Here is a 25,857-nt window from a genome sequence, read left to right as displayed (position 1 = left end):
GGCTGGACCATTATACAACCTCTTGTGTCAACACCCTCACCCTCATAGTCTGTAAGCTTGGGAGCAGGGCCCTCACTCCTATTGTTCCATATGACTGTTTGTTCTTTGTAATGTATTATAGCTGCTACGGAATTTGATGGCGCTATATAAATAAATAAAGATAATTAAAAAAAAGCTAATAATGTTTCTTAGGGTCCATTCACACGCGGTATGCCCACCGTGTGCTGGAGAGGAGGAGGAGGAGACCCCTCCTCCCTCCATAGAGAATGGCGGCACACGGCCGCACACCCCAAAAGATAGAGCATGCCCTATCTTTTTGCGGTGTGCGGGCCGGATCGGTGCCACACATGTGGCACCGTATCTGCGCCGCGCCGATATTGCCGTCTATGGGGACGTACATGTGGCCGCAAATTTGCGGCCGCATGTACGTCCCCGCAGAAGGCCATGTGAATGTGCCCTTAGTAAGATCCTATGATCTAAAATCAACCTAGCCCCTCCGTGATTTGACTTTACAGAGCGTTACAACTGCCCTCCCTGCTCTCTCAGCACTTGTGCACTGGGTACTTCCTGCTTGCTGCAAAGTGCAGAGGGAGAAGGAGGGAGGGTCAGTGCTTTCTTTCTCTCATTGCTTTCTTTGTCTTCCTATTCCTGCTGCCCTTATAGGGCACATATCAGCCACTTCCCAAATAGGTGCCTCCACTTCCAGGCTTCTATAAACAAATCTATTACATGGATTTTTGTTTAGTAAATCTTCTCCATTGTGCAATAAGTAGATCAATGTATCCAAAACAGGATTGATGCTTTGTACAATAAGAATGTAATGACCATGCAAGGTACAGGGGACACAAGTTCAGGATCAAGCAGGGCAGTGATATAGGGGAGGTCTTCTGAAGTGTTGCTTGCAAGGTGTCTTCTGATCAAATTTATTAGAAGCAACAAATTGCTTTCTCCATAGGATTCATGGAGGCCTGAAGGAGCAGCTCTGCTGTATATCCAACACATAGACACTCCCAATAGAAATTCTTATCTAGAGTAAAGGAATGCAGGCTTGTTGTAACCCATCTGTCTCCTCCCTGCCTCCACCTCACAGCTCTGTCCCCAGTGTCTCCACCTTCACTGCAGCTCCAAAGTGACAGGAAACAGGTCTCAGGTAAAGAGAAACTTTGTTACTATTTATCAAAAGAGAATGTCTGCTCCAGACTGTGTAACATATGACATTCACCCCATAATGTCTTTCTAATCCCTCGCTCTTTCTGTCCTATTTGAAATATTCCTGACTGCATGGCTCTGGCTGTCCAGCCTTTATTTCTTCAGTCTGTTCACTCACCTCTATTAGTATTCATTTAATGCCCCTCTCACAATGAAGGGGGAGGGCAGGTGTAGTGTAGAGTTGTACAGAAGGCCTAGTTGTACTCAGCCAGTATAAAACTCAGTATAGGTGTCAATTAAGAGTTAACCATAATAAGTGATTCCGTATGATGTATGGGAAACCATAGAACTACATTTTTGTGACTAAATAACAATAAGAAATTAGAATAAGAGAATAATTGAAAGCAGATCTAATAACTGGTGTAACTATATGACTGTAACAATACAGTACTAATTCCACCACTATGACCCATGTCTAGATGAAGGCTTGCGTGTGACACTCACATATTCTGGTTGAATTGCATTTTGAATCGCAATTTAATCAGAACGCGGAGAGGTTTGTCCCGATCACATATGCGTTTTATATAAACAAACCTTCCACTTCCAGTAATGAAGAAAAATGCTTTCAATTCACCCAAAAGTATTGCATTTCAAAATGCATCAAAAACATGTGAACATACCCGCAGGCTGAGCTTACACGTTCTGTTTTAATAGCATTTTGAATAGTAATATTATCGGAACTGGGAGGGGCTTGTCCCGATCACATATGCTTTACGTGTAAATAATCCAAAACACGTGGAGCTCGTTACTGATTACATGCATTTCAATTTAAACATAAATACAATTGGGATAAGCCCCTCCCCATGTAGCTTCAATTTTGTGAGAAGACAGCCTAATCCACCCCAGAGGTGACATTGCACAATGATTGTTCTTTATTTTAATTGAGTTGAAACATATATACAATTGGGAAAAGCCCCTCCTCCGACACAGGCCCACACCGCCTTGTCATAGTGATGCTCCCCGGCCGCAAGCAGAAGATGGAGCCGCGGGACCGGGGAGAAGAAGACTAAGATCAGTATAGAGGTTATTTTTTCAAGAGGGCCCGGCTGTGAACATTAAATTAAAGGGGGCATCTGGGGTTGACATTTCATTAACTGGGCCATCTGGCGTGAACATTTCATTAAAGGAGGCATCTGGGGCAGACATTTTATTATAGGGGGTCATTTGGAGTGGACATTTCATTAAAGGGGGCCTTCTGGGGGGAACATTTTATTAAAGGGAGCCATCTGGGGGGGACTTTTCATTAACAGGAGCCATATGGAGTGGATATTTCTGTAAGGGGGGCTCTGCTGTGGATTTTTTGAGGTTTGGCTGCTGCTGGATATTTTATTAGAGTAGCAGCTGCATTTCCTACCCTAAGGCTTATACTTAAGTCAATATATTTTTACAGTTTTTTTGTGGTAACATTAGGAATCTCGGCCTGTACACAAGTATTTACAGTATGGTGGGGGTACTCAGCTGCAGGATGCTTAGAGGCCGGGCCAGTGGTAGCATTAAAACATCTCCTACATTGTCTGGGAGATCTGGTCTGGACGGTTGTAGGGTTCCATGCAGTTAGGGAATGTGATCAGCTTTCCTATATAGATGGGTTATGACAGCGTGATGGAAGTTCATCATTTAATTATGTTTATGAACAGTAGAAGATTAAGGATATAGAGTATATAGAGTAGTACTTGAGTCCTAACATCCGGGCACATGTTGGTTTGGACACTTGGGGGGACCTAGTCGTGTGAACAGCCCGGGGCCCATGGGACACTTAATCCGCCACTGGATACTATTTTGGACACATGTCCACAATGAAAGATCTAACAAAGAGTAAAGTCTTTAAACTCTATAGCTGCACCACACATTTGAGTAAAGTATAAGAAGCCTTGAATCCAGAGAGACGATAAGACAGCAAGATAAAGTCTGTGGCGTAAAGCATTGAAGCCCCAGAGTTGGCCAAGGTAATAGGTAAGATATGTGGAGTAAAGTCTTGAATCTTCACAGTGGCCCAGCCACAAGGGTAAAGCGTGGGAATGTATGTGCAGCACAACACAAGAGCTGCTGAGGTGAACTGCAAAAGTCGTGTGGGAAGTTTATACTACCGCAAGCGTACCCAAATCTTCAAAGAAGATTGAGATAAATGTAATTAATCATAATGAATTATGAATCAGTATTTGTTTAAAACTAGATGTAAAACCAATGTAGATGATTTTGGTCAAATATCTGCCTAATGAATTTGCGTATTCTAAAATGCCAAATAAATCTGAAGCTATTGATAACTATACCAACTGTTTGATAGAAGTTAAATACTTATATAATACTGTACATTTAATACTTATACAATGATATAGAATACTTATACTTATTTTTGCAGTTGTTAACTGGGTGTCATGGAGCAAGCAAAGAATGTAGTGAAGATCGCAATCCAAATGATGGGAGCCTACCCCCAACTTATTGAGCTTAACCAGGTGACCTTATATTTATATGTCACAAGGGAAGCCAACTTAGAGTTTCAATATGAGATCTTACACAGATCAGAACACAAATTAAGCACTTTATGACCGCGTCCATATAATATAGATATACTTTTACAAAATGTATTCTCTTATTGTATTTCACATACTCATATGTACAGAGTCTTGCCACACAATCTAAAATCTCAAAAGTTGTGCATGCAGGACTTTTCCATATGGTAGAATGATGGACCCCGTTGCAGGCAACTTAAAAAATCTTAAATGGAACCGCCTTTTTATTTACTGCAGTTTCGGATTTCCCATGAAAAATTCCATTGATTTGACCTTGGTCTTTTTCAATTTTGGGAACAGATGGCAAAACAGTGGTAAAGGGACTTACATTACACTAGCCCCAAAAGTCCATGTCCATGTCGTTGTTCCTGGGTTACACTGAATGTATTTTCCCCCCACCTCACCCCAGGGGGTGAAAATATAGGGTCAACTTTAGTATCATTGGATGAATTTTTAGGAAATATTTCTTATGCTACATATTTTTTTGTTTTTCTATCCGAGGTGTATTTCGAAGTTGATTTTTGAAATTTTTTATACCCATTTAGATTTTTGGCGATTACAACGCCATCTGTCATTGATAATGACTTGAATTGCAATGTAATTTATCTAATGTAATTTTATTGAATAGATGTTTGAAAAATATTTTACAGGCAAACCGGATGGAATAGCATGTCAATTTTGAATAAATCCCCAACAGTGTCACCAGCAAAGCACCCCCACTCCATCACACTCCTCCTCCATGCTTCACGGTGGGAACCAGGCATGCAGAGTCCATTCGCTCACCTTTTCTGTGTCGCACAAGGACACTGTGGTTTGAACCAAAGATTTGGACTTATCAGACCAAAGCACAGATTTCCACTGGTCTTATGTCCATTCTTTGTGTTCTTTAGCCCAAATAAGTCTCTTCTGCTTGTTGCCTGTTCATAGCAGTGGTTTCCTAGCAGCTGTTCTACCATGAACGCTGCTGCACACAGTCTCCTCTTAATAGTTGTTGCAGAGATGTGTCTGCTGCTAGGACTCTCTGTGGGAGTGACCTGGTCTCTAATCTGAGCTGCTGTTAAGCTGCGATTTCTGAGGCTGGTGACTCAGATTAATTTATCCTCCGCAGCAGTGGTGACTCTTGGTCTTCCTTTCCCTGGGTGGTTCTCGGCCATTTTCTTTGTAGTGCTTGGTGGTTTTTGCAACTGCACTTGGGGACACTATCAAAGTTTTCACAATTTTTCGGGCTGACCGACCTTCATTTCTTAAAGTAATGATGGCCAATCATTTTTCTTTACTTAGCTGCTTCTTTCTAGCCATAATACAAATTCTAACAGTCTATTCAGTAGGACAATCAGCTATTATCCACCTCACTGCTGCACAACACAACTGTTGGTCCCAACCCCATTCATAAGGCAAGAAATCCCACTTATTAAACCTGACAGGACACCTATGATGTGAAAAGCTATTCAGGTGACTACCTCTTGAAGCTTATCAAGAGAATGCCAACAGTGTGCAAAGCAGTAATCAAAGCAAAAGGTGGCTTTGAAGAACCTAGAATATAAGACATATTTTCAGTTGTTTCACACTTTTTTTTAAAGTATATAATTCCACATGTGTTAATTCATAGTTTTGATGCCTTCAATGTGAATCTACAATTTTTTATAGTCATGAAAATACAGAAAACTCTATGAATGAGAAGGTGTGTCCAAATATTTGGTCTGTACTGTATATTTTCAGTTTTTTAATCCAATGTGTACTTTATAAAATATTCAACCGTCACAATCTTTTTGTTCCACCCTGTATATTAATTCAAATTAATCACAATAACAATAGCAATCTATTAAAAAAAATATACATTCAATAATGGAGGGGGCCATAACTCAATTGTAAATGTATGGTTATACAGTGTAACCACTAACATGTTTGTGTATTTTCCAGAGTAAGCCCCTGTCAGCAGTCTTGAAGGATGTGTGTGATGCGTAAGTTAAAAGAAGTTTTATGATTTATAGGTTTGGTAGAGGTTATATAAATGAGCAACTCTTTAAAATGTATATGGCAACAATTATTGCATTCTGCAGTGGTGCACTTACATCACTCCTGGCAAAAGATCTCCTGTCCTGTGAGTGAAGGTACCAATTCTTTTCACATTTTCCCTGCTTTTGGGACTGAGCATCATGGTCTTTAAATATTGAGCTATCCAGTGCACTTCCACTAAACTCCTCCCCAGATTTTTTTGCAGGGAACCTTCCTCATCATCTCTTTTAGCTGTGTACTATTGGCCAAATGTTTCTTTCTGGCATATAAATTTTTTTTAGCAAAGTATCGTACATAAAAATGAACATGGGGAATATGTGATTTAACTCATCACTGCCATGCAATATTATGGCGTTACTTTTGGTTAATCTTGAGGTCAACAGAATTTGGCTGTCATTTTCCTGTCCTTAATCTAATCTCTTGTCCACTGAGTCTAAATGTGGCTGACACACATCTTGTGTTCTGTAGGTGGAATATCAGTAACTCTGAGCAGTATGCACTGCAATATGTGGATGGACATCAAGCCTACATCACTGAACTGGTATGTATTAGACATATAGGCAGAGGGCAAACAAGGGTATTAGTCTTACAATCCATAGGAGTCTCAGTTGTGAATGAATATTAAAAACGGTCCTTGAAAGCAGGTTTTCACTTTTACTCTTCACAGAACAGGATGGAAATAAAGAATGGCAGCATCCTGAAACTGACCACTTCTCCGGTAAGATAAATGGCATGCACTAAACAGGAGGTCATATCATAGTCTTCAAGAGCAGCAGTCCCCAACCCTTTTGTTTTGCGGGGACCAGCTGCACCCGGTGTTGGCATAGTCTGTGGAAAAAACATTGTGTGCTCCGAAAATACTCCTTATCTAACCAGAACCCATATAATGTCCCATTTCCAGGATTCATATAATGTCCCCAAATCTATAATGCATCTGCCCCCTTTTCAGTTGCCCAACTTTTTAGTGCTCCTTTTTCTGTAGCCCCTTTATATAGTGCCCTTACTCCGTTTTCTATTTATGAGAAGGGGCTACATTAAAGTGGCATAACAACTGGGAACAATTTACTCCAGTACCCTACTGTCCCCCCCCCCCCACTGAGTGCCTAATTTATGACAATAAAATTTGGTCATGAAACATGCCTGCCACCAGATGTGTATGCCTTAGGCCATTTGCATACATGGGCCTCCCGTCTGGGCTGTACACAGTGCCGCGGACGGGAGTCCTTGCATTGTACAGATATATAATGCAAGGACATCCTGTCTGCCAGCCAAACTGCAGCCCTGCCACTGTAACAGTTAATACAGTGCTGCAGTTTGGCTGGCAGACAGGTCGTCCTTGCATTATACAGTATATATGTATAATGCAAAGACTCCCATCTGTTGTATTGTGTACTGCACCATAGCGCTGTTGTTCATCATATATCACTTTTTCCAACCCTACACCACATCCATGCTATACGGGTTATATCAGAATTGCAACTGGTGCGACGAACTTCAAGAACTGTTATGTGTTAATGTGGCCTAATAATGCACATGCAAATGAATAGACGGAATACATATGACACCGATATTGCACATACATACATACAATACATATGCACACACTAATACTTCACACACATACTACATATGGCACACTTATACTGTACACACACAATATATATGACATACTAATACTGCACACACATCCAACACATATTATACACTAACATTGCACTCAGGTGCTCCCATAAACTTACTAGTTGTTGTGGAGGCAGAAGTCTTCATAATAGATTCAAACACTTCAGGACATCAGTGAAGGGTCCGGACATCATTTTCAGAATGGAGAAGACAGCTGGGGGAGATGGCACAAGCTTCCACATATTTTGCTGAATGATCCCAGCATGCTGTTACCTTGGAGCCCCCCCCCCCCCCCCCCCTTCCTCACTGCCTTGACTTCTGAGGGAGAGGTACAGCTGAAGCACCTCTCTCTTCTCTATTCTACAACACCTGTCTTGTGCTCAAAGGTGAGCAAAAGTCCCTCATCCCCCTTACCTGAGTGCGTCAACAAAAAACAGACTGACAGCAGCCGTGGCACTCAGAGTTCAATATAAAAAGTATGTGCTCTGTGTACATTCTATTCTTCCTGAAGTGGCACGGGGCACATGCTCTTATATTGAACTGTTCATCTTAAGTGCCCAGCACCAACTGAAATCGTTACGCCCCTGATAAAACCACTTTTTCTATAGCCACCACACACACTTATAATGTCCCCTTGTTTTGGCCTTTTGACTGTAAGGGATAAAAATATACATACCTTACATACTGAAGTATGAGCCGACCTGAGTAATAACTGAGGCACCTAATTTTAACACAAAAAGTTGGTAAAACTTATTGATTCGAGTATAAGTCTAGTGTGGGAAATGCAGACACTACTCTGTAATAAAATATCCAGCAGTCTCCTCTCATAAATAACAATGTCCACAGCAGCCTCCCCTCATTAATAAAATGTCCAGGCAGCCCCTCCCTCATTAATGAAATGTCTACAGCCGCCCCATTAAAAATAATAAACTCTCTACTTACCTCTGACACAAGTGCGTTATTTTTACAATTTCATCATATTTTTTCCTGCTTCCAATAACTGGTATGGAATATGAAATGCTTTCACTGGGAAGTACAATTCGTTACATTTTACAATTTTGACAGTAAACAAACCCTCCTACAGCTCTGAAAATGAAAAAATAAAAAAGTTTGGGATTTTTAAAGATAGGAAGTAAAAATGGAAATGTAAAAAATGAAAATGGCCTGATGCTTTATATTCTACTATGCAGGAGCACTGACATATCTTCTATACCTTACCGCACAGTAGAGCTGACACATTCTCTATACTACACCACTAAGTAGAGCTTACAGATGCACTATGCTACACCACACAGGAGAGCTTATACATCCCTATACCACTATACTACATCACACAGGAGAGCTTAAACATCCCTATACCACTATACTACACCACACAGGAGAGCTGATGTATTCTTTATACTTCACCACACGGAAAAGCTAATAAAGCCTATAAACTTCACCACACAGGATAGCTGCCATATCCCCTATGCCAGTGATTTTCAACCTTTTTTGAGCCGCGGCACACTTTTTATACTTAGAAAATCCTGGGGCACACCACCAACCAAAATAGCACAAAATGACACTAAAACAGTCATATTATACATATAGTTAATTATATAGATTCTAAATTTATTTTACTCACTCAGTGAGTGAGTGTGAAACCTCTTCCTCAACAGTTCTCAGTTTTTCCCTGTTTTTAGTATATGGTGCTGATTATTATGTGGCTCATATACTGCAATATAAAGGGGTACAATGAGAAGTACTATGGCCATGAGGCCAGAGTACAAGTGCCAGCTCATATACTCAGCATATGAGCTGGTACTTGTAGAACTCTAGCCTCATGACTATAGTATTTCTCATTTTACATCGCTGCGCATTGCTGGGAAACAAAACACATGGGGCACCATAGTTTGGGGAACTTTCCCCAAGGCACACCCGACCATGTGTCGTGGCACACTAGTGTTGCCAGATCTTTATCTTTAATACCAGCATATGAGAGCTTTATGTTTCACTATGCAGGAGCACTGACATATCTTCTATGCTACACAACACAGGAGAGCTGACAGATCCCTTCTCCTATACCACACATGAGATCTAACAGATCCTTTGTACTATACTGCACAGGAGAGCTGACAGATCATTAATACTACACAACAAAGGAGAGATGACAGATGCACCATAGTACACCGCACAGGAGAGTTGACAAATCCTGTATACTACATGACACTGGAGAGCTGAAAGATTCTCTTTACTACGTCACACAGGAGATCTGACGGATCTTCTATGTACTACACCACACAGGACAGCTGACAGATGCTCTGTACTATATGACACATGATAGCTGAAATATCCTTTATACTATGCCACACAGGAGGGTTGACAGATCCTTTATACTACACCACACAGAAAAGCTGATAGATCCTTAATGCTATATCACACAGGAGTGCTGACAGATCCTCTATATACCACACTACACAGGAGAGCTGACAAATCATCTATACTACACCACACATGAAAGCTGACATATCATCTATACTTCCTGACACATTTGAGCTACCAAATTATAAATGCTAACACAACAGTGTTAGAAACCCTTTTAATTTCAGCTAATGGTGTTCTATATTTTACCTTTAGGATAAGGAGGCCAATAGCTTGTGTCAAGGAGTACAGAGCCATAATTTGGATGTCAGATCTGAGTCTTTGAAAAAGCTTGCTGCTCTTTCCAGTGATGTCACATTTGCCCAGGAATTCATTAGTCGAGATGGTCTCCTATTTTTGTCACGTACAGTGGAAGAAGACGACGAGTAAGGATCAGTAAATAAGGTTATTCCTCTGACAGGCTGCAGTAACGCCACTGACAGTATATGTAATAGTGTAATCTTATGTTCATACAGTTCAACATTATAAGGCCTCATTCATGTAGAAAGTGTGAAAGTTAAAAATAGAAAATAACCACTTTAATCCCAATGGGCAACTCATGTAGTCTCGAGCCATAAGAGTAATACAGTTTAGTTGGCTCTGGAAATGACCATAAAAACATCTCTACTGATCTATGAATGACTTGATTTATGTGACCTTCAAGTCCTGAAAGTGATATTTCAATAGCAGGAGATAAGAACACTTTATTGCTGCTTATTTTGCGACCTAGAAAATGGGACAGATGGGAGATATTGAAGGGGAGCTCATGCTGAGAAACATATAGCAAATTGTATTTGGATCTCATTGAAAGTAAAAAAATTTATATGGTTAGTTAAACAAAGAAATTATCTTCAATGAAGTCAGATAAGAATCCCAGTGATGTCTTCAAAGGCTGATCATGCTTTTCTTGACCTGCTGCATAATGTTTTTGTTTTCACAGACGTGGAGAAGTGATGTGTCACACACTGAGGGCTATCTCTGAGCTGATGGAACATGGTTTTGTGTCCTGGGAGACTTTCAGTCCCACATTCATACAAAAGGTACAGATGGATTCCATGACACAGAGTGAGCAACCATATATTGCCATTAGATGCTAGGAAATTTGCAGCACTATCAAACTTTATGGGCTTGTGCCTTAAAGGAAATCTACCATTTGATTTCATGCATTAAGAACCAAACATACCTTGTGACTGCTGTAGCTACAATGATGCAGAGGCATATCTTGATTAATCCCTGAGCTGAGTGGTTTTGCTGAAAAAACAATTATAACATTCAGGACCTTGGGAAAGCTGGATTGCTTCAGCCTCCCGTTCATAAACACATTACACAGAATTTTCTGAACTGTCCAGACAGGACTAATCAACCTGAGCTGGATCACTCATACACAGCAGCTGGGGGATGCAGCGATTGATTACTTCTGCCTGCCGGGCACTACATAGTAATTACATCATTTCCAGGAGCAGTGCACTGTGAAAGGAGAAGCACAGAGCCAGGCAAAGGAGGGACCGAGCCTCATTATCCTGTATTTTATAATTGTTTTTTCAGCAAAACCACTCAGCATCAGTGTAGCTACAGCATTCTCAAGGTATGTTTGGTTCATAATGCATGAAATCAAATGTTAGATTTTCTTTAAAACGTGGGACTAGCAAGTGGACTAGCCAAGTAAAAAGTACGTCACATGATAAAACCTTACACAAAAAGAAGACTGTAGTTTTACCCTTATGTTCAAAACAATTCGTATACAGAGAATAATAAAGCAGTAATTACTTGGTAATTAGCATTATGTGTTCTCGTCTTAACCGCAGTAATATATAGATATGTGTCTTATCCGAGTTACATGTGCATCCATCTCATTTTATCTCACCAAATGATAGTTTTTGTGCATGCATCTGTCATAAATCAGTGAATACAGTATATACATCTTCTCACAGCACAATAAAATGTACATGTCACATCTTACATCTATACACATCCCATATTCTCCTAGTGATACATAGATCTCATTCCTTTGCATTGATGTGTACACTTCTCATCCTATCCCAGTGATATGTAGAAAAGTCTAATCCACAAATCTTTACTTACTAGGTTGTTACATTTGTAAATGTGAATCTAATGATGCTAGAGATTACTCAACTGGCTCTGATGATACTGGAGAGTGTAGTTCAGAGTAACACTACACTGGGGATCATGGTTAAAAAGGAGGTCCCTCTGGATAGATTGCTCACACTTCTACAGCTGTAAGTTTTTAAATCTGATGTTTAGTTAAATATTTGAATTAAGTTAGTAATTTAAGGGAACCTGACAGCAGCATTGACCATATGAATTTGCAGAGAGTTTTGGGTAGCAGCCCTGGAGATCTGTATAACCATACGTGTGTGTGTGTTGTAAGTAGCAGCAGGACTGTGACAAAAGCATTTATATTCCAGGATTGTAGCTGAATTCGGAGCACTCTGATCCCAATGTACTGCTGTACCGCCTCACCTCACCTTAGTAACTTCTGTAGCATTCAAACAGCAGTGACTCATGGCATATGGGATTGGCTGTGCCCTGCTGCTATTTAAACACACACTCAGGTAAGGGTAAAATACCAAAATGCCCCATTACCTGAGTATGAGATGGTAAGCTACAGCCAATGCTTTGTGACTAATATCTCTTATCATAAATTACAAGGCTGCCAGGAGGATTAATAAAGCTGGCTTGCCTTTTCTAGACATTTCCTAGATCTCTGTTTTGAGACTGCTAAAAAAAAACAATTTTGTCCAACACCAGAATACCTTATACTGCTTTATACACTGTAAATCCTGGGCTTTCACAATTTTATAACTGACATGTAGAAACAGACAGATGTTTTGTTAGTGAATCATGATTTGATTATGTTTCTGTATAGAAAATATTTCTGTCCTGTGGATATGGAATAGTTCTTTGTGGTGGGACAAACCCCATAAGATAAAAATAGTTGAAAAATGTAGGACAGGCATGAACAGAGTCATATACAGGGTCAAGAGAGGTGAAAATGTAAGGTTTTATGTTCTCTTACAGACCAGATCAGGAGACACAGATTAAGGTGATGGCGCTACTTGTGGCATTATTGCAGAAGGTTGGGGGAAGAGAGAGAGCGGTAAGACAATGATTGGGAGTATGATGTATCATATATGATATTTCACTTCTCGTGCTGTAAACTGTGTTTTTCCCCAGGATATGTTTGAATATCTGTGGAAAAAGAACATGAGGCAGTTTATTCATAAGGTGAGGGACACATGTGTGAAAGATGTGAGCATAATAGGGCCAATATATTGGGGCAGATTTATCAAGCTGTCGGTAAGTCCGAATATTTCTAGATGCCCATGGCAACTAATCGCAGCTCCCCTTTAAAATATTCATGATTGGTTGCCATGGGCAACTAGAAATATTCTGATTTTCAGACAGCTTGATAAATCTGCCACATTATCTTCTTCTTATTATTATTCTTGTGCCCATTTAAATTATCTAAACAATTGTATCTTTAACCTGTGACAGTTTTTCTGCCATGGACTATAGTAAACCTGTTGGTGAGCAGAAAGCAATATCACAACAAAGTTGCAATTTCTTGGCAAATTGCTGAATTGTTCTTTATAAATGTCTTGTACACCAGCTTTCTGACATGACGACATGATAAATTGCCTCAATACCACACAGTCCAATACATGTCTGTTATGTGTTCCAGAACATTATCCACAACTGGCCACAACTTGGGGATGAAATGCGACACTACCTGTATGTACTACAGTGTCTTAGTCTTGGCCTACTAGAAGGTCGGATGAGGATGGCCATGGATCCCAATGATGCTGTAAGACAATGCTAACATTTTCCAATTTTTTGAGAGTTTTAAATCCTATTAAACATTAATTTACAAACCAATAAATCATATTTCACCCATCAAACAAGGACAAGGTAAAGAATATTTACAACCTATTATTTTTAAATGGAAACTGTCACCAGGAATGTCTTTTGTAGCTGATCATAGCCTCTGTAATGGTGAGTTTAAACATGCCTTTGTTAACATTCTGAATCATTTCAAAATGTCCCTGTATCCTCAAATCATCCTTGGCTTCTGCTCACTCATCCCCCTCCCTCTCCCCTACTCCCGCCCCCTGCCTACAATCAGCAGAGTCAAGGAGATGGAGACTCAGGCCATTGTAGCTGCCAAACCTCCCCCTCTACCACCCCTCTTCCCCCATGACCCAGTGGACAGTGCTGGGAAGCAAGGTGATGTCTAATACTTTTATAAAGTACTGAAACAATTTAGAATGACGACAAAGGCAGTTTGAAACTAGAAAATAAATTATGTAAATGTTAGCATATCCCCAGGGCCAAATGATGTAAAAATACGTAATCTGTACGTAATCTGTGTGCGCTATTTAAATAAAGGAATTATTATTCACTACAGTTCACTAGAAGTAATTCTTATAAGGAGAATTCAGGAGCCAGCAATGGATGAGTGTAGGCCACATGGCAAGTCACAGTTTTGTAACTGCAGATTTTAGATAGCTTGTCATATGGCTGCTTGTGCAGAAAAATTAGCGGCTTTAGAAAAAAGCAGGTACAGGAGCAGTGACACACTGGCCCATAAGAGAACCAGAGGGTCTCCATCTCTGGATGGCTCCGTCTCTGAATCAGTATTCTAAGGTCATTTCCTAGGGGTTGATGGAGGTGGGCCCAAGGCAGGCCCAGTCCAACAATGCACAGGGCTGGTACTTTTTATGGAAAAAAATAAACAACCTTCCTTGTAATCTCCCTAAATGACTCACAAATGAATCACAAGAGAGCTGCTTTACCATGAATGGTTCCTAGTTTTATGTGGTGACCCAAAGAACACAAACACAATATTAGACATTAAATGTAAACCAGTCTGTTGAAAAAGTTTAGCATCGTATTTGGCCATCTGTAAGGGACTGTTCCACTGCACGGTCCCAGCTTGTGTTTTCTCACTGGGTGTACAACAAAAAGAAGGTTATGCTTAGGATTATAAATCTGCATTTATCATATGTCTTGATATTCACATCAGTGCATTAGAGTAATCTGCAAGTTATATATAGTTATATATAATTAACTTTTGTGTGAACTGTGTCCAATCTTATGTGTGTTATTGGATGCATAATGCATTTATGGTTTCGTGTCATATTCATATTTTAGGAGCAGCGACAACATCTCCAGAATCTACGCCTTTCTGCTTTTCCAATTGAAGTTGAAGACGGAGGTCATATGACAGCAGAACGACGTCGCTCACTCTGTGCTAAGGAATTCCGCAAACTTGGCTTTACTGTGAGTTATTTCTGTACAATAGCTGTCAAGATGTGATAAAAATTTTTTACTCTCCTCTGGTTAGTTTATATAATACCCTATATGGTGTAAATATTTCCTACAAATCCTGCAGAACCTATTTGTGTCTTATCCAGGCTTACTTGGCCAGCGGAATAAGTCCACAGCGTGCATTCAGACATTGTGGCCAAGATACAGTTAAAGGAAATTTACCATCAAAACCAGAGACATTTACTCATAGATCCAGGCACCATGACTGTGGTAATCTTCTTGTATTTGTTATCCATGGCCTCCTTTCTTCTAAAATCAACTTTTTAAATTATGCAAATGAGTGCTATGAGTGCCAGAAGTGCTATGAGAGTTACCAGAGCCCCTCTGTGCTGCAGCTTCTCAGGGTGTTACATCTCACACTTTCCCCTGCTCCCTCTGCCTGCTGTAATCTCGTGGCAGACCAGATTTTTTAGTACACAATGGAGGGAGGGAAGTGCTCCTACTGTAACAGCCTGTGAAACTATAGCACGGAGGGCCACTGGCAACGACCCCCAGAGCCCTTCTGACTGATACGTATAATTTTAAAAGTTGATTTTAGAAGGAAGGAGGCCATGAATATAAAATCTTGGAAGATTACAGTCATTTAAAACCACAAAAGCTTTTGCTTTGGTAGAATTGTATTATACTAAAAACTGTTTTACTTATAAAACTTTCATCTTCATATTGATATGGATAACTGTATTGCTCGTTGAAGTGCATGTGGCCGTGTTCTACCCGTACCGTTTTAATACGGGTAGCAAGTGGCCACATTCACTTTGTTGGGCAATGCGTTAAAAAAATTACTGTTAAAAACTTTTGTTTTTTTCTTCTTGAGGCCTACTATGAGGCCAATATAAACCAATGTGATATGGGCGTGGGTGGGTATCAAAAGATCTGTCTGGCAATGTGGTAATTCTCCTAATTCTTGCTTAGAATAATGGCAGTCCATGGCAAGACCTGTGTCTCACACCTCCTGGACTTTTGGCTCTTGACAACATGATGTATTTCTCAACACGTTGGCCTAGTGCCTACAGTCGGGTAAGTACTTATGATCAGACTGGGAAGAGTTCAGCTGCCTGTATATATGGTTATGACATAAACACTTGTTTAAAACCATTCATATTACAGTAAAGTAATATTCTGACATGAGCTGCTAAAATCATCTCATTCAATTCTCTATAGTTTGTGCTTGAAAATAGCAGCCGTGAAGACAAACACGTTTGTCCATTTGCCAGAAGCAGCATTCACCTAACGCTAATCCTCTGTGAGATCTTACGAGTGGGAGAAACTGGTAAAACTTCTGAATCTCTTGCCGTTCATGTGCTGATGTTTCTCTAGTGACCTCCCAGTCTATATTCTGACTATTCCAGGCTCTATGCAATGATATGTGGACATGAAAGACACTCATCATTAACAGTGGCTACACAGTGGTCACATGTCAACAAAATATTGTTGGAAGCAGATGAACTGATAAAGGAAGGGAATGTGGAAACATTGGTGTTGGAGGATCATGGGGTTGACAAATTTCACTATTTTGTTATTTATTACCATTGTAAATTGTTTTTAAAAATAATGGGATTGAAAATCTCCTTTACCTTTCTTTTGATATACAATCCAGCATGGATCCGGATACAGGTACACACACTGACACCCTAATTTTCATGGTATTTCAGCCTCGGAGACTGGGCAAGATTTCCTGACCATGTTCTATGCACAAGACCACTTCCTCCATGAACTGTTTTGTGTATGCATTCAGGTACTTAATAAGACCTGGAAGGAGATGAGAGCCACCCATGAGGACTTTGACAAGGTATCGTTCACATTCTGTTGTATTTTTAAAATGGTTAATAGCACAAGTGACTACAAGAAACTTTGTAATATATTTTTTCAAAGAAAGTGCTTCTTTCCCTCCTTTGGCTCTCATCATTCTCCTTCCTTTCTAATGTACTTTTCACTCATTCTTATTTTTCCTGAATTCTGTCTTGCTAGCAAGATATTCAGAAACGTTTCTTAGGTATCAGATTACTTGGGAGCTCTCTGCGCTGAGTAGGGGGAAAAGCACCAGCACCAGAGAACTGCTGGAAAATGAAGGTTACAAGTTTAAAAATCTTGCTTACTTCTCATGTACACACACTAGACTAGTTTTATATATGTCTGTGTTAAAAATTACAATTAGCCATGTGTTCTAAATTATTCTAAACAGCACAGACCCCTAACACAGACTAGATTAACAGAAAAAAGAAATATACCAATTTCCTCCTCGTCTTGTTTTTTATAACCTCCCCTTGGATGAATGTTCCACTGAATGTTCCACTGATCTTCACCAGGGACAGCATCGGCACTAGGCATACCCTGGCAAGTGCCGGGTTCAGTGTTCCTTGCGGGGCCCACATAAGGCCTTATATAAAATATCCATGAGGTGAGGCTGTTTGGTATGATAAACTAGGGAATATTTTAGGGAACAAGAGACTGTTTTAGTTTTTTGAATTTGTAATGCCGTCACGAGAATTCACTGCAAAGGGGCCTGCTGAGGCTCTGTCGCCCAGGGGCCCACTGAAACCTGTAGCAGACCCTGATAACCATGTGTTGATCCTCTTTCTGCACAACTTTTCCCTGTTCTGATTTTTCCTAACCTGCCCTGGTTTCTTTGTACTTACTTATTAAAATCCTCTTCTTTATCAGGTTTCTATTAGTTCTGATGTCATTATTCTCTGACTTTTTCCTTATTTATGATCATCTGTTTCATTTACAGATATAATGCTCTTTTGTTAACTAAAAGAGTTTGTATCCTTATATTGTAATGACTTATTCAAACTGGCCTTATTATACTTATCTTTTTCCTTTATGGATGCAGGTGATGCATGTGGTAAAGGAGCAGATTTCTCGTACTCTTGGTCAAGTTCCAACATCTCTGGAATTTTTTCGAACAAAAATATCATCTCTTAATTATAGTGAGATTCTCCGTAGGCGTCAGGAAGAGAGACTGATCCAGGATGAAGCCCTCTCCCCACCTGTCATGTAAGAAACATATACACATTATCCAGGAGAAAGACCCAAAATATTAGCCATGAATGTGTAGAGAGGAAGGAGGTTATTTTATTACAATGACTTTCCAGGAGAATATCAAAGGGTTTGTCCAGGCTTTAAAAAAAGTATGTAAAAAATGTATGCCCCTCTTTCCTGTACTGTTGACAGAGAAATGTCATGGATTTAATTAACATCAATTTATGATTATATATTCCCTTATTATTACCAAAATATATGTGTCACAACTATTGCCAACTAAGTAGAATTCACACCAGTCACAAAGTTCATAGTTGATTTCTTGCACCCAAGAACAATAGTTCACTTAATAAGTGGCACAGGTACATGCAGTGATCCATTTTATATGTTGATTCTGGGGGGGGGGGGGGGGGGGTAGAATAATCACGGCACAATGTCGGCACACATAACCTGATCAGTCGACACTAGTTACTAGTTGTATTTTCAGGCTTTTGCCTGAGAGACTGCATCGCTATGATTACGCAGTTAGAGAATTACTACTTAGATGGCTTCTTTGTTGCTTTGTTGTGTTTTCTAGGGAGCTGAGAAAACAGCTAGAACCAGAGCTCCTGACCCTGATCAGACAACACAGGCTTAACTACCTGTGTGAGGGCACCAAGTTCCGGAAGATCAGCAGTCGTCGGAGACAAGGTACATAATGCAAGTGAATTTATCCTTCTTTCCAGAAATCTATCGCTGATAATCGTCACCCATGAGTACAAGTCAATTAGTAGTAAGAAAAACAAAACACAGGTCATCTCTACTGAAGCCTACCCTGATATAGATGTATAACATATTGTGTGACCGGAGCTCTATAACTTCTTAGTCTTTCATCCTTATTTCAGATTCATGTGAGTTTCTTATTCCACACATAGGATTCCTTGATATATTTACAGACCAATCCGACCAAAAACACTTCAGATGGAAATAAGGCACCATTCAAACACGGAACTGCTATAGTATTCTCCTAGTCCTCAAAATTTCTCCTGGTAGTGAATTCCGATAAAAACAAGTTAAAATGCGCATATAATTGCCACGAGGACGCCAAGTCACTGCCCCTGATATAGATGGCTGTAGCCATGCCACCATATTCATCTGATTTCATACAATCATAGGTTGAGTAACCTCAATGTCCTTTTTCTTTCAGATAAATTGTGGTTTTGCCGTCTCTCTCCAAATCACAAAGTTCTGCACTATGGAGATCTGGAAGACAACATAGACAAGCCACCCATTGAAATGCTTGCACAAAAAAGTCAGTAGACTATACTGAGTCATGCATTACCCTGATGCTTATCAAAATCTAGGAATTTAACTAAAGATAAAGGTCAATACTCTATAAGAGAAAAAATAGAGCATGAACATGATGTATCTTCAAAGACAAGTACATCAAAAGCATTCACTGCATTATTATACCACCATCAACCTGGAATCCTTACACAAGGTGGTCAGTGCCCTATGTAGTCTCAATGTCCAAATCTTAACTAATAAGATGGGGAGGCTATTGTTTTATTTGGCCTAACAAAGCATTTAGGGCCATGTATTCAACTTTTGCTTAAAACTGAAAAATCTCACGTATTAAAGCACTCATTTTCTGGTAAACATGGAACATGGCCTATAGGAAGGTAATACCCGATCTGAATATATTGTTTTATATGCAGAAGGCTTTATGTTACTTTTTTATTTCAGTTTCAGTTTCTGATATAAAATATGTATTAACGGGAAAGGACTGTCCACACATGAAAGAGAAAAATTCTGGCAAACAGAACAAGGTAAGTTTTAAAGGGAACTTAGCACCTCCAAAATCACCCCACAAATAAAATACTATTCTTGGTGCACTGGAGCATCTGTCTTTCTGTAAGGGAGTTGTCAGTCATTGTGAAAAGTCACTGTGGTTTGCGCTGGGTAGCATAGAAAGAAGGAATAAAATTTTGTTAATCTTATTTAAGGACCATATGGATCAAGCATTTTCCATCTGCTATGATGTTGACAGCTGTCTGAATTTTATTGCCCCCTCTCCTATGGACGTAAGTATTCTCTGACAAGCGTAGGTAGAACCTAAAACTTTACAGAGACAACAAAATTCATAGGTGTAAAATGATGGAGGGTAATTCAGAACAGACATCTGGGAGAAGATCGGAGTCTTAACTTATAGGTCCAGATTTATTAATGCCCCTGTCTGACTTTGCACATTCTCTTCAGTGCAAACTGCTTTCACATGTATTGCATGTATTGCACTGCATGTCCACAGATTTGTGTCGTGGCAGCACTTTTAGGGGCGTTCCTGTGCACAGTCGGACTGTGCGACTCATTTATCATGCAGTGTCCGACAGAAGTGTTTCGCAAGCATGTTAAAGGTGCAACAAAAACAGTTGGTGCACTCTGTCGGAGCAGTGCAGGGAGTGCCAGATTCGTGAAGAACGTGCACCACAATTCATAAATCCATTGCACACTGCACCCTCTACAGGGAAACTGCACAGTGCATTTTGCACTATTTTTGATAGTCTTCTTTGTACTGTACAATGAACTACAGTGAGAAAGAGTGACAGTATGGGGTTGGCCGGAGCATATGTAGAATCATAAAGTAATATGAAAGAGATCTGGCATTGTTAATGCAATATTTATATTTATAGATATAGACTGTTGGATTATTTTCTATAAAAAAAAATCACTTTATTTAATAAATCTTTATTTAAGAGAAAGGTATAGTTTTCAAATATCATTCAATACAGGCAAATAGTGAAAAAAGTTAGCCATTCACCTGCATCCGTGTCCGTGCTCAGGAGTGCGTCCGGACCTTGACGCGTACGTAGGAGAGGAGAGAAATATTGGTCACTCCGGCACCAGAAACTTCTTTAAAAATTGCAAATTTTATTTATCAAAAAATTCAAATCCATAAAAATTGTTTGCAGACATCCATTATCGCATCACCAAAAAAGACCTCGTGTGGAAAAGGCTCTGACAATTTTTATGGATTTGAATTTTTTGATAAATAAAATTTGCAATTTTTAAAGAAGTTTCTGGTGCCGGAGTGACCAATATTTCTCTCCTCTTCAAATATCATTTACTGGTAAGCATTCTGCAGTTGCATTGTGGTAGGCTACACTGCAAATCAATATTAAACCTGATACAATTGTACCAATTATATCTATGGATAGGTAATACTTAATTTTAAAAGACACAACATAAGAAGGCATAATAAATACCATAACATCAAATTAAGAGCAAAAAACGTGTTTGTTCTAGTGATGGATACCAGGGTATCAATTGAATACTGATAGTGACAAGGGTCCTATACCAACTCCAGTAAAAATAGTGTCATTATTTATTCCCACTTCTGCAATGGTCATGCAATTAAGATTTTTAGTTGCTTGTTAGTCTGTAGCACCATTGATGTAATTCAGGGCAATATTTTTCCCTAAGTGCCAGAATTACAGAAAACAGATTCTAGCATTTAACCCTTCCAGTGCTGCGCTATGAAATGATTGGGGCACTGCACAAGGCAAAGACCCCCTGTAGTCACAGTCCCATGGCTGAAATATAGACAGCTGGGACCACACAAAATTACCCTAAGCTGTTTTTTATAAAAGCCTTCACAGGTTCAATTGACTGGCAGGTGTGTATTTAGAATTCATAATTTACATTCAATGTGGCATCAAATAAATGCATAAATAAATACATAAAATAAGGGATTGTGCAAAAAAAATAATATCAAAATTACATAAAACATAAGTTAAAATAAATTAGAAAAATAAATTATAATAAAGGGAAATGTGTTCAGTTATTCATAGTAAAGAGTATGGTGCTAAAGCCCAAAATTATGCTGTCCTTGTAGAGTAACTATCATTTGAGATGATTTTTGATATTTTGTAGGGGAATGTACTGAAATTTTCTCTGCTTCAGTGAGATTACATGAGGCAGAGGAAGGGTGGAAGTGCTGAGGAAGCCGGGGGTAGGATGTAACACAGTATAACACCTTGTGAAACCAAACCCCCTGCCCTTACCCCCTGATTTGTGAAAGAAAAAGGCGAATTGAAAGTGACTATAGTCCAGTGATGGGCAACCTTTTGAGCTTGGTGTGTCAAAATTCGCCAAAAAACCGAGCATAACTCGGGTGGTGTGTCACCATGACAAAAAAATGTAATTTTGTGATATTTATAGTTTAAATAATAAATCTGTATACTATTTAACTTCTAGGGTACTTTAACTGTAGGTTGTCTGATTGATCCTACCATGTACTTCCATTCTACAGTATGGCAGTATGTGGGGATTTTCCCAATCATCTATTACTATGTGCAAATCACACATTGTAATAGATCGATTACAATCAGACAAGTGTGGAAATGCTTAGTAACCTGTGAACTTTCAGTCATGAAACTTCACAGGCTATAGCGAGGGCGCAGGCGCTGCTGTCTGCATCTCCCTTATGCCCTCTTGGAATGGAGAAGGTGTGAGGAGCAAAATAATCGCAATGTCTGGCGATTATTTCACAAAACTGACGCACAAGCCCTGATGACTGCCTTCTATCATACAGTGCACTGACCTTACTTACTATATGATGAGAGTGGTTGTCCTCCCTGGTCCCTGCTGTGGAGATGGTCAGTGTAGAGGTGGCAGCTGCTGGGACATCACACAAGGCAGCAGCGATGTGACCTCTGACTTGCTGCCATCCTCCCCCCACCACAACTATCAGGAACTGCAGAGGAGCCTCCTGGGTGTATGGCCGGGTCACCTCTCCTGCTGTGCCCCATGCTGATACTTGTGCTGACTGGAGACACTAGGCACAGCTCACACATGGGGAGAGGTCGGCCCGGGGAGGAGAAGGAGGAGGGGGGTGCTGGAAGCTCAGTGCAATCTCTCAGCCTCCCGGCTACTGCACCTGGTCATGTAGGATGAAACTTAACTCTCAGGCAGCCGCGTGTCAGTGAAAATGACTACGTGTGTCAGCACTGACACGCGTGTCATAGGTTAGCCATCACTGCTATAGTCACAGTGCCTGGATCTAAGGTTTGATATTAATGGTAGATTTCCTTTAAGAAACTCTGCTTAGTTTTTATAGAAACAGGCTGCAAAGTGCCCTTCAGTAACAGATTCACTATTGTGTTGTTAAGGACTGTCTGTCTTTAAGATTGAAGACAGGACTCTCTCTCTCCTCTCTTTTTTTTAAACAACTCAGAGCAGTGAGTGTTAACCCTTTCTGCTCTCTCCTGGACCGTAGTATGCTATGAGTTCACCAATAAAAATGGTGCACACTACCAGTTCAGTGCACGGTGCACCAGATTAATGAAGACCACGCACCAGTTTTGATTAATCTGGCACACTCTGCATACTCCACAGGCAAATTGCACATAGTACAGACTGCAATGGTTTTGATAAAAATGGCCCACTGTATTTTGACTAAAACTGTAAATAGCTGTAGAAAAAAAATTCCCTAATAGTTTTTTTATTAAAAAAAAAGTCTCTATCCCTGATGCTCTGCCTACACTACAAGAAAAACTGAGAATAATTACATGCTGTAAAAAACACAAAATAGGCAGATTGCTTTTGGTCTTTGATGCCCCTTACTAATCTTCTTGCAATCTAATTGCAGTTTTGCATGTGGATTGATGGTATGAATGCACTGTTGGATAAGGAAATGCCCAGTGAGCGAACACGCAGTGACTTGGATCTCCTACTGAACACTGAACTCAAGCTGCGATTATTGGATCTGGAGAATATTCCAGTCCCAGACCAACCTCCCCCTGTGCCCCCACGTCCAAAGAACTATGATTACTGCTACCAATTCACCTCTACCGAAGCCTGAAGTGTCTCACTGGGACCCAGTCCCTGAGCCCAAAATGTGTAACTACTTAGGATCACATAGTCTCTTAGCACTGTTATAGCAACTTAGCCTCTATCTTTGTGATGGCTAACAATAAATATCTAAAGAGTAGCTGTTCACTCAGGTTGTCTGACACAGTGGAGGGATGCATCCAACTCTCCCAGACTGGTTGTTAAATTTATTTGTATGCTTATCAGTATCCTTCCTGCAAAACTAGATGGCAGTACAGTTTAATGCTATGGCCGAATCCCTGTTTCGTTATTTGCAACAGACACATACATTAAAGGGGTATTCCCATGAAGGAAAGATTCTTAAATATACTCTGGATAACAAAATAACACATTCTCTAATTCTCTGTTATTAACAAAAAATACAGTATTTCACAGATATAAGTCCAACTTGTCTCTATCAGTCCTGGTGTACACAATTTCAGTTGCCCCAGGATCCGATGGTAAATCTTCTTGATTATGGTGGGATTCTTCTCATGAATAGTTTCTTTTGTCTGTTTCTCCTCTCTGCCTCCTCTCCCTACCCCCTCCATTACAAGACGAGCTCACACACACAGAGGCTTCCTGCCGGCAAGCAGCATCATGTAGAGACTTATTCTACAAGCTACAGGCAAGATAAAGTCTTTATCCAGGGGAGGGAGGCACTTTGTGTGTGTTATAGCTCAGATGTAGGAGAGCTGAAGTGTGTCATTGTGTTTTATATCTATCTCATGGATGTCATCATCTCTCATCTCTGATATGCCTCATCTCTCTTTCTCTGTGTCAGATACTTGTTCAAGAGCTAAATAAAAGTGTAGATAAACCTTTACTCTGATAATCTAAGCACATTATCGGCACAAAGCATCTCACAGCACTAGAGGAATCATGAAGTGTCTTCTGAGTAAAATTGTAAAGTAGAGGGTTAAAAATGAGCTTTATTGTATAAACATCACTAATGGATTCCAATTTGAGAACTTTCTCTTATGGGCAAAACCGTTTAAGGAGCCTGCACACATAAGTTTGCGTGGGATCCCAAAAAATGACTAATCTGACCAAATACATCATAGATCTTTTAAAAATAGGGCTAGACCTTGAGTCCAGAGCCTGCTGCACATATGTCTAAAGTAGATACAGAATTAATGTGGCCAGGTTAGTAATACATTTACATTATGTTAAAATTATGCCTACATCAAGTTTGCATCACATTTACTTAAACGAAATGTAAACACCACGTGTGAATGCACCTTAGGATGGGATACAGAGTTGATATAATGGAGATGGACACATGAAGTGTATCACGACACATGAGTATTAAGATCCATGGATGGAGATTTTTGATATTTATTGAAGATGATATATACATCATATATAGAAGAGATAAAAACATACATTGATCAGCCATAACATTGAAAAACATGCACCTGAAGACATTATTTGTTTGAATAAAGGTTTACATGCCCACATGATGAGAGATACTGATATTTATCTGGGGACATATTTAAAAATAAACTAACATGAGAAATGGGAGTAGCAACAAATTACTACATATTTTTGTGATAATAACATACAGTGCCTACAAGTAGTATTCAACCCCCTGCAGATTTAGCAGATTTGATAAGAAGCAAATAAGTTAGAGCCTTCAAACTTCAAACAAGAGCAGGATTTATTAACAGATACATAAATATTACAAACCAAAAAGTTATGTTGCTCAGTTAAATTTTAATAAATTTTAAACATAAAAGTGTGGGTCAATTATTATTCAACCCCTCAAACCACCAGAATTCTATTTGGTTCCCCTAAAGTATTAAGAAGTTGTTCAGGTACAAAGAACAATGAGCTTCACATGTTTGGATTAATAATCTGTTTTTCCAGCCTTTTCTGACTATTTAAGACCCTCCCCAAACTTGTGAACAGCACTCATACATGG

At 39.7% G+C, this 25,857-nt stretch overlaps 1 protein-coding gene across 2 annotated transcripts in view; it reads left to right on the top strand.

Annotated features, from left to right (window-relative positions):
- Nucleotides 1–25,603, top strand: part of ELMO3 (engulfment and cell motility 3) — a 30,953-nt gene extending 5,350 nt beyond the window's left edge. Inside the window, exons 1-21 of one of the 2 annotated variants that reach the window (XM_072116882.1) lie at nt 1,006–1,150; nt 3,569–3,662; nt 5,640–5,680; nt 6,204–6,276; nt 6,403–6,453; nt 9,972–10,141; nt 10,696–10,795; nt 11,841–11,992; nt 12,795–12,873; nt 12,951–13,001; nt 13,459–13,581; nt 14,928–15,056; nt 16,017–16,121; nt 16,266–16,374; nt 16,757–16,893; nt 17,938–18,101; nt 18,664–18,776; nt 19,273–19,377; nt 19,812–19,894; nt 20,072–20,149; nt 23,713–25,602. In XM_072116882.1, the coding sequence (XP_071972983.1) occupies nt 3,585–3,662; nt 5,640–5,680; nt 6,204–6,276; nt 6,403–6,453; nt 9,972–10,141; nt 10,696–10,795; nt 11,841–11,992; nt 12,795–12,873; nt 12,951–13,001; nt 13,459–13,581; nt 14,928–15,056; nt 16,017–16,121; nt 16,266–16,374; nt 16,757–16,893; nt 17,938–18,101; nt 18,664–18,776; nt 19,273–19,377; nt 19,812–19,894; nt 20,072–20,149; nt 23,713–23,925 (2,154 nt within the window). In that variant the 5' untranslated portion in view covers nt 1,006–1,150; nt 3,569–3,584 and the 3' untranslated portion in view covers nt 23,926–25,602. Of the gene's footprint in view, nt 1–1,005; nt 1,151–3,568; nt 3,663–5,639; nt 5,681–6,203; nt 6,277–6,402; nt 6,454–9,971; nt 10,142–10,695; nt 10,796–11,840; nt 11,993–12,794; nt 12,874–12,950; nt 13,002–13,458; nt 13,582–14,927; nt 15,057–16,016; nt 16,122–16,265; nt 16,375–16,756; nt 16,894–17,937; nt 18,102–18,663; nt 18,777–19,272; nt 19,378–19,811; nt 19,895–20,071; nt 20,150–23,712 lie in introns of those variants that run through there. The other variant, XM_072116883.1, reaches the window with a different exon arrangement.
- The last annotated feature ends 254 nt before the right edge of the window (nt 25,604–25,857 follow it).

This window comes from Engystomops pustulosus, chromosome 7 (assembly GCF_040894005.1).
Source record: "Engystomops pustulosus chromosome 7, aEngPut4.maternal, whole genome shotgun sequence".
Lineage (NCBI taxonomy): Eukaryota > Metazoa > Chordata > Amphibia > Anura > Leptodactylidae > Engystomops > Engystomops pustulosus.
This window is presented reverse-complemented; position numbering and strand designations above follow the sequence as displayed.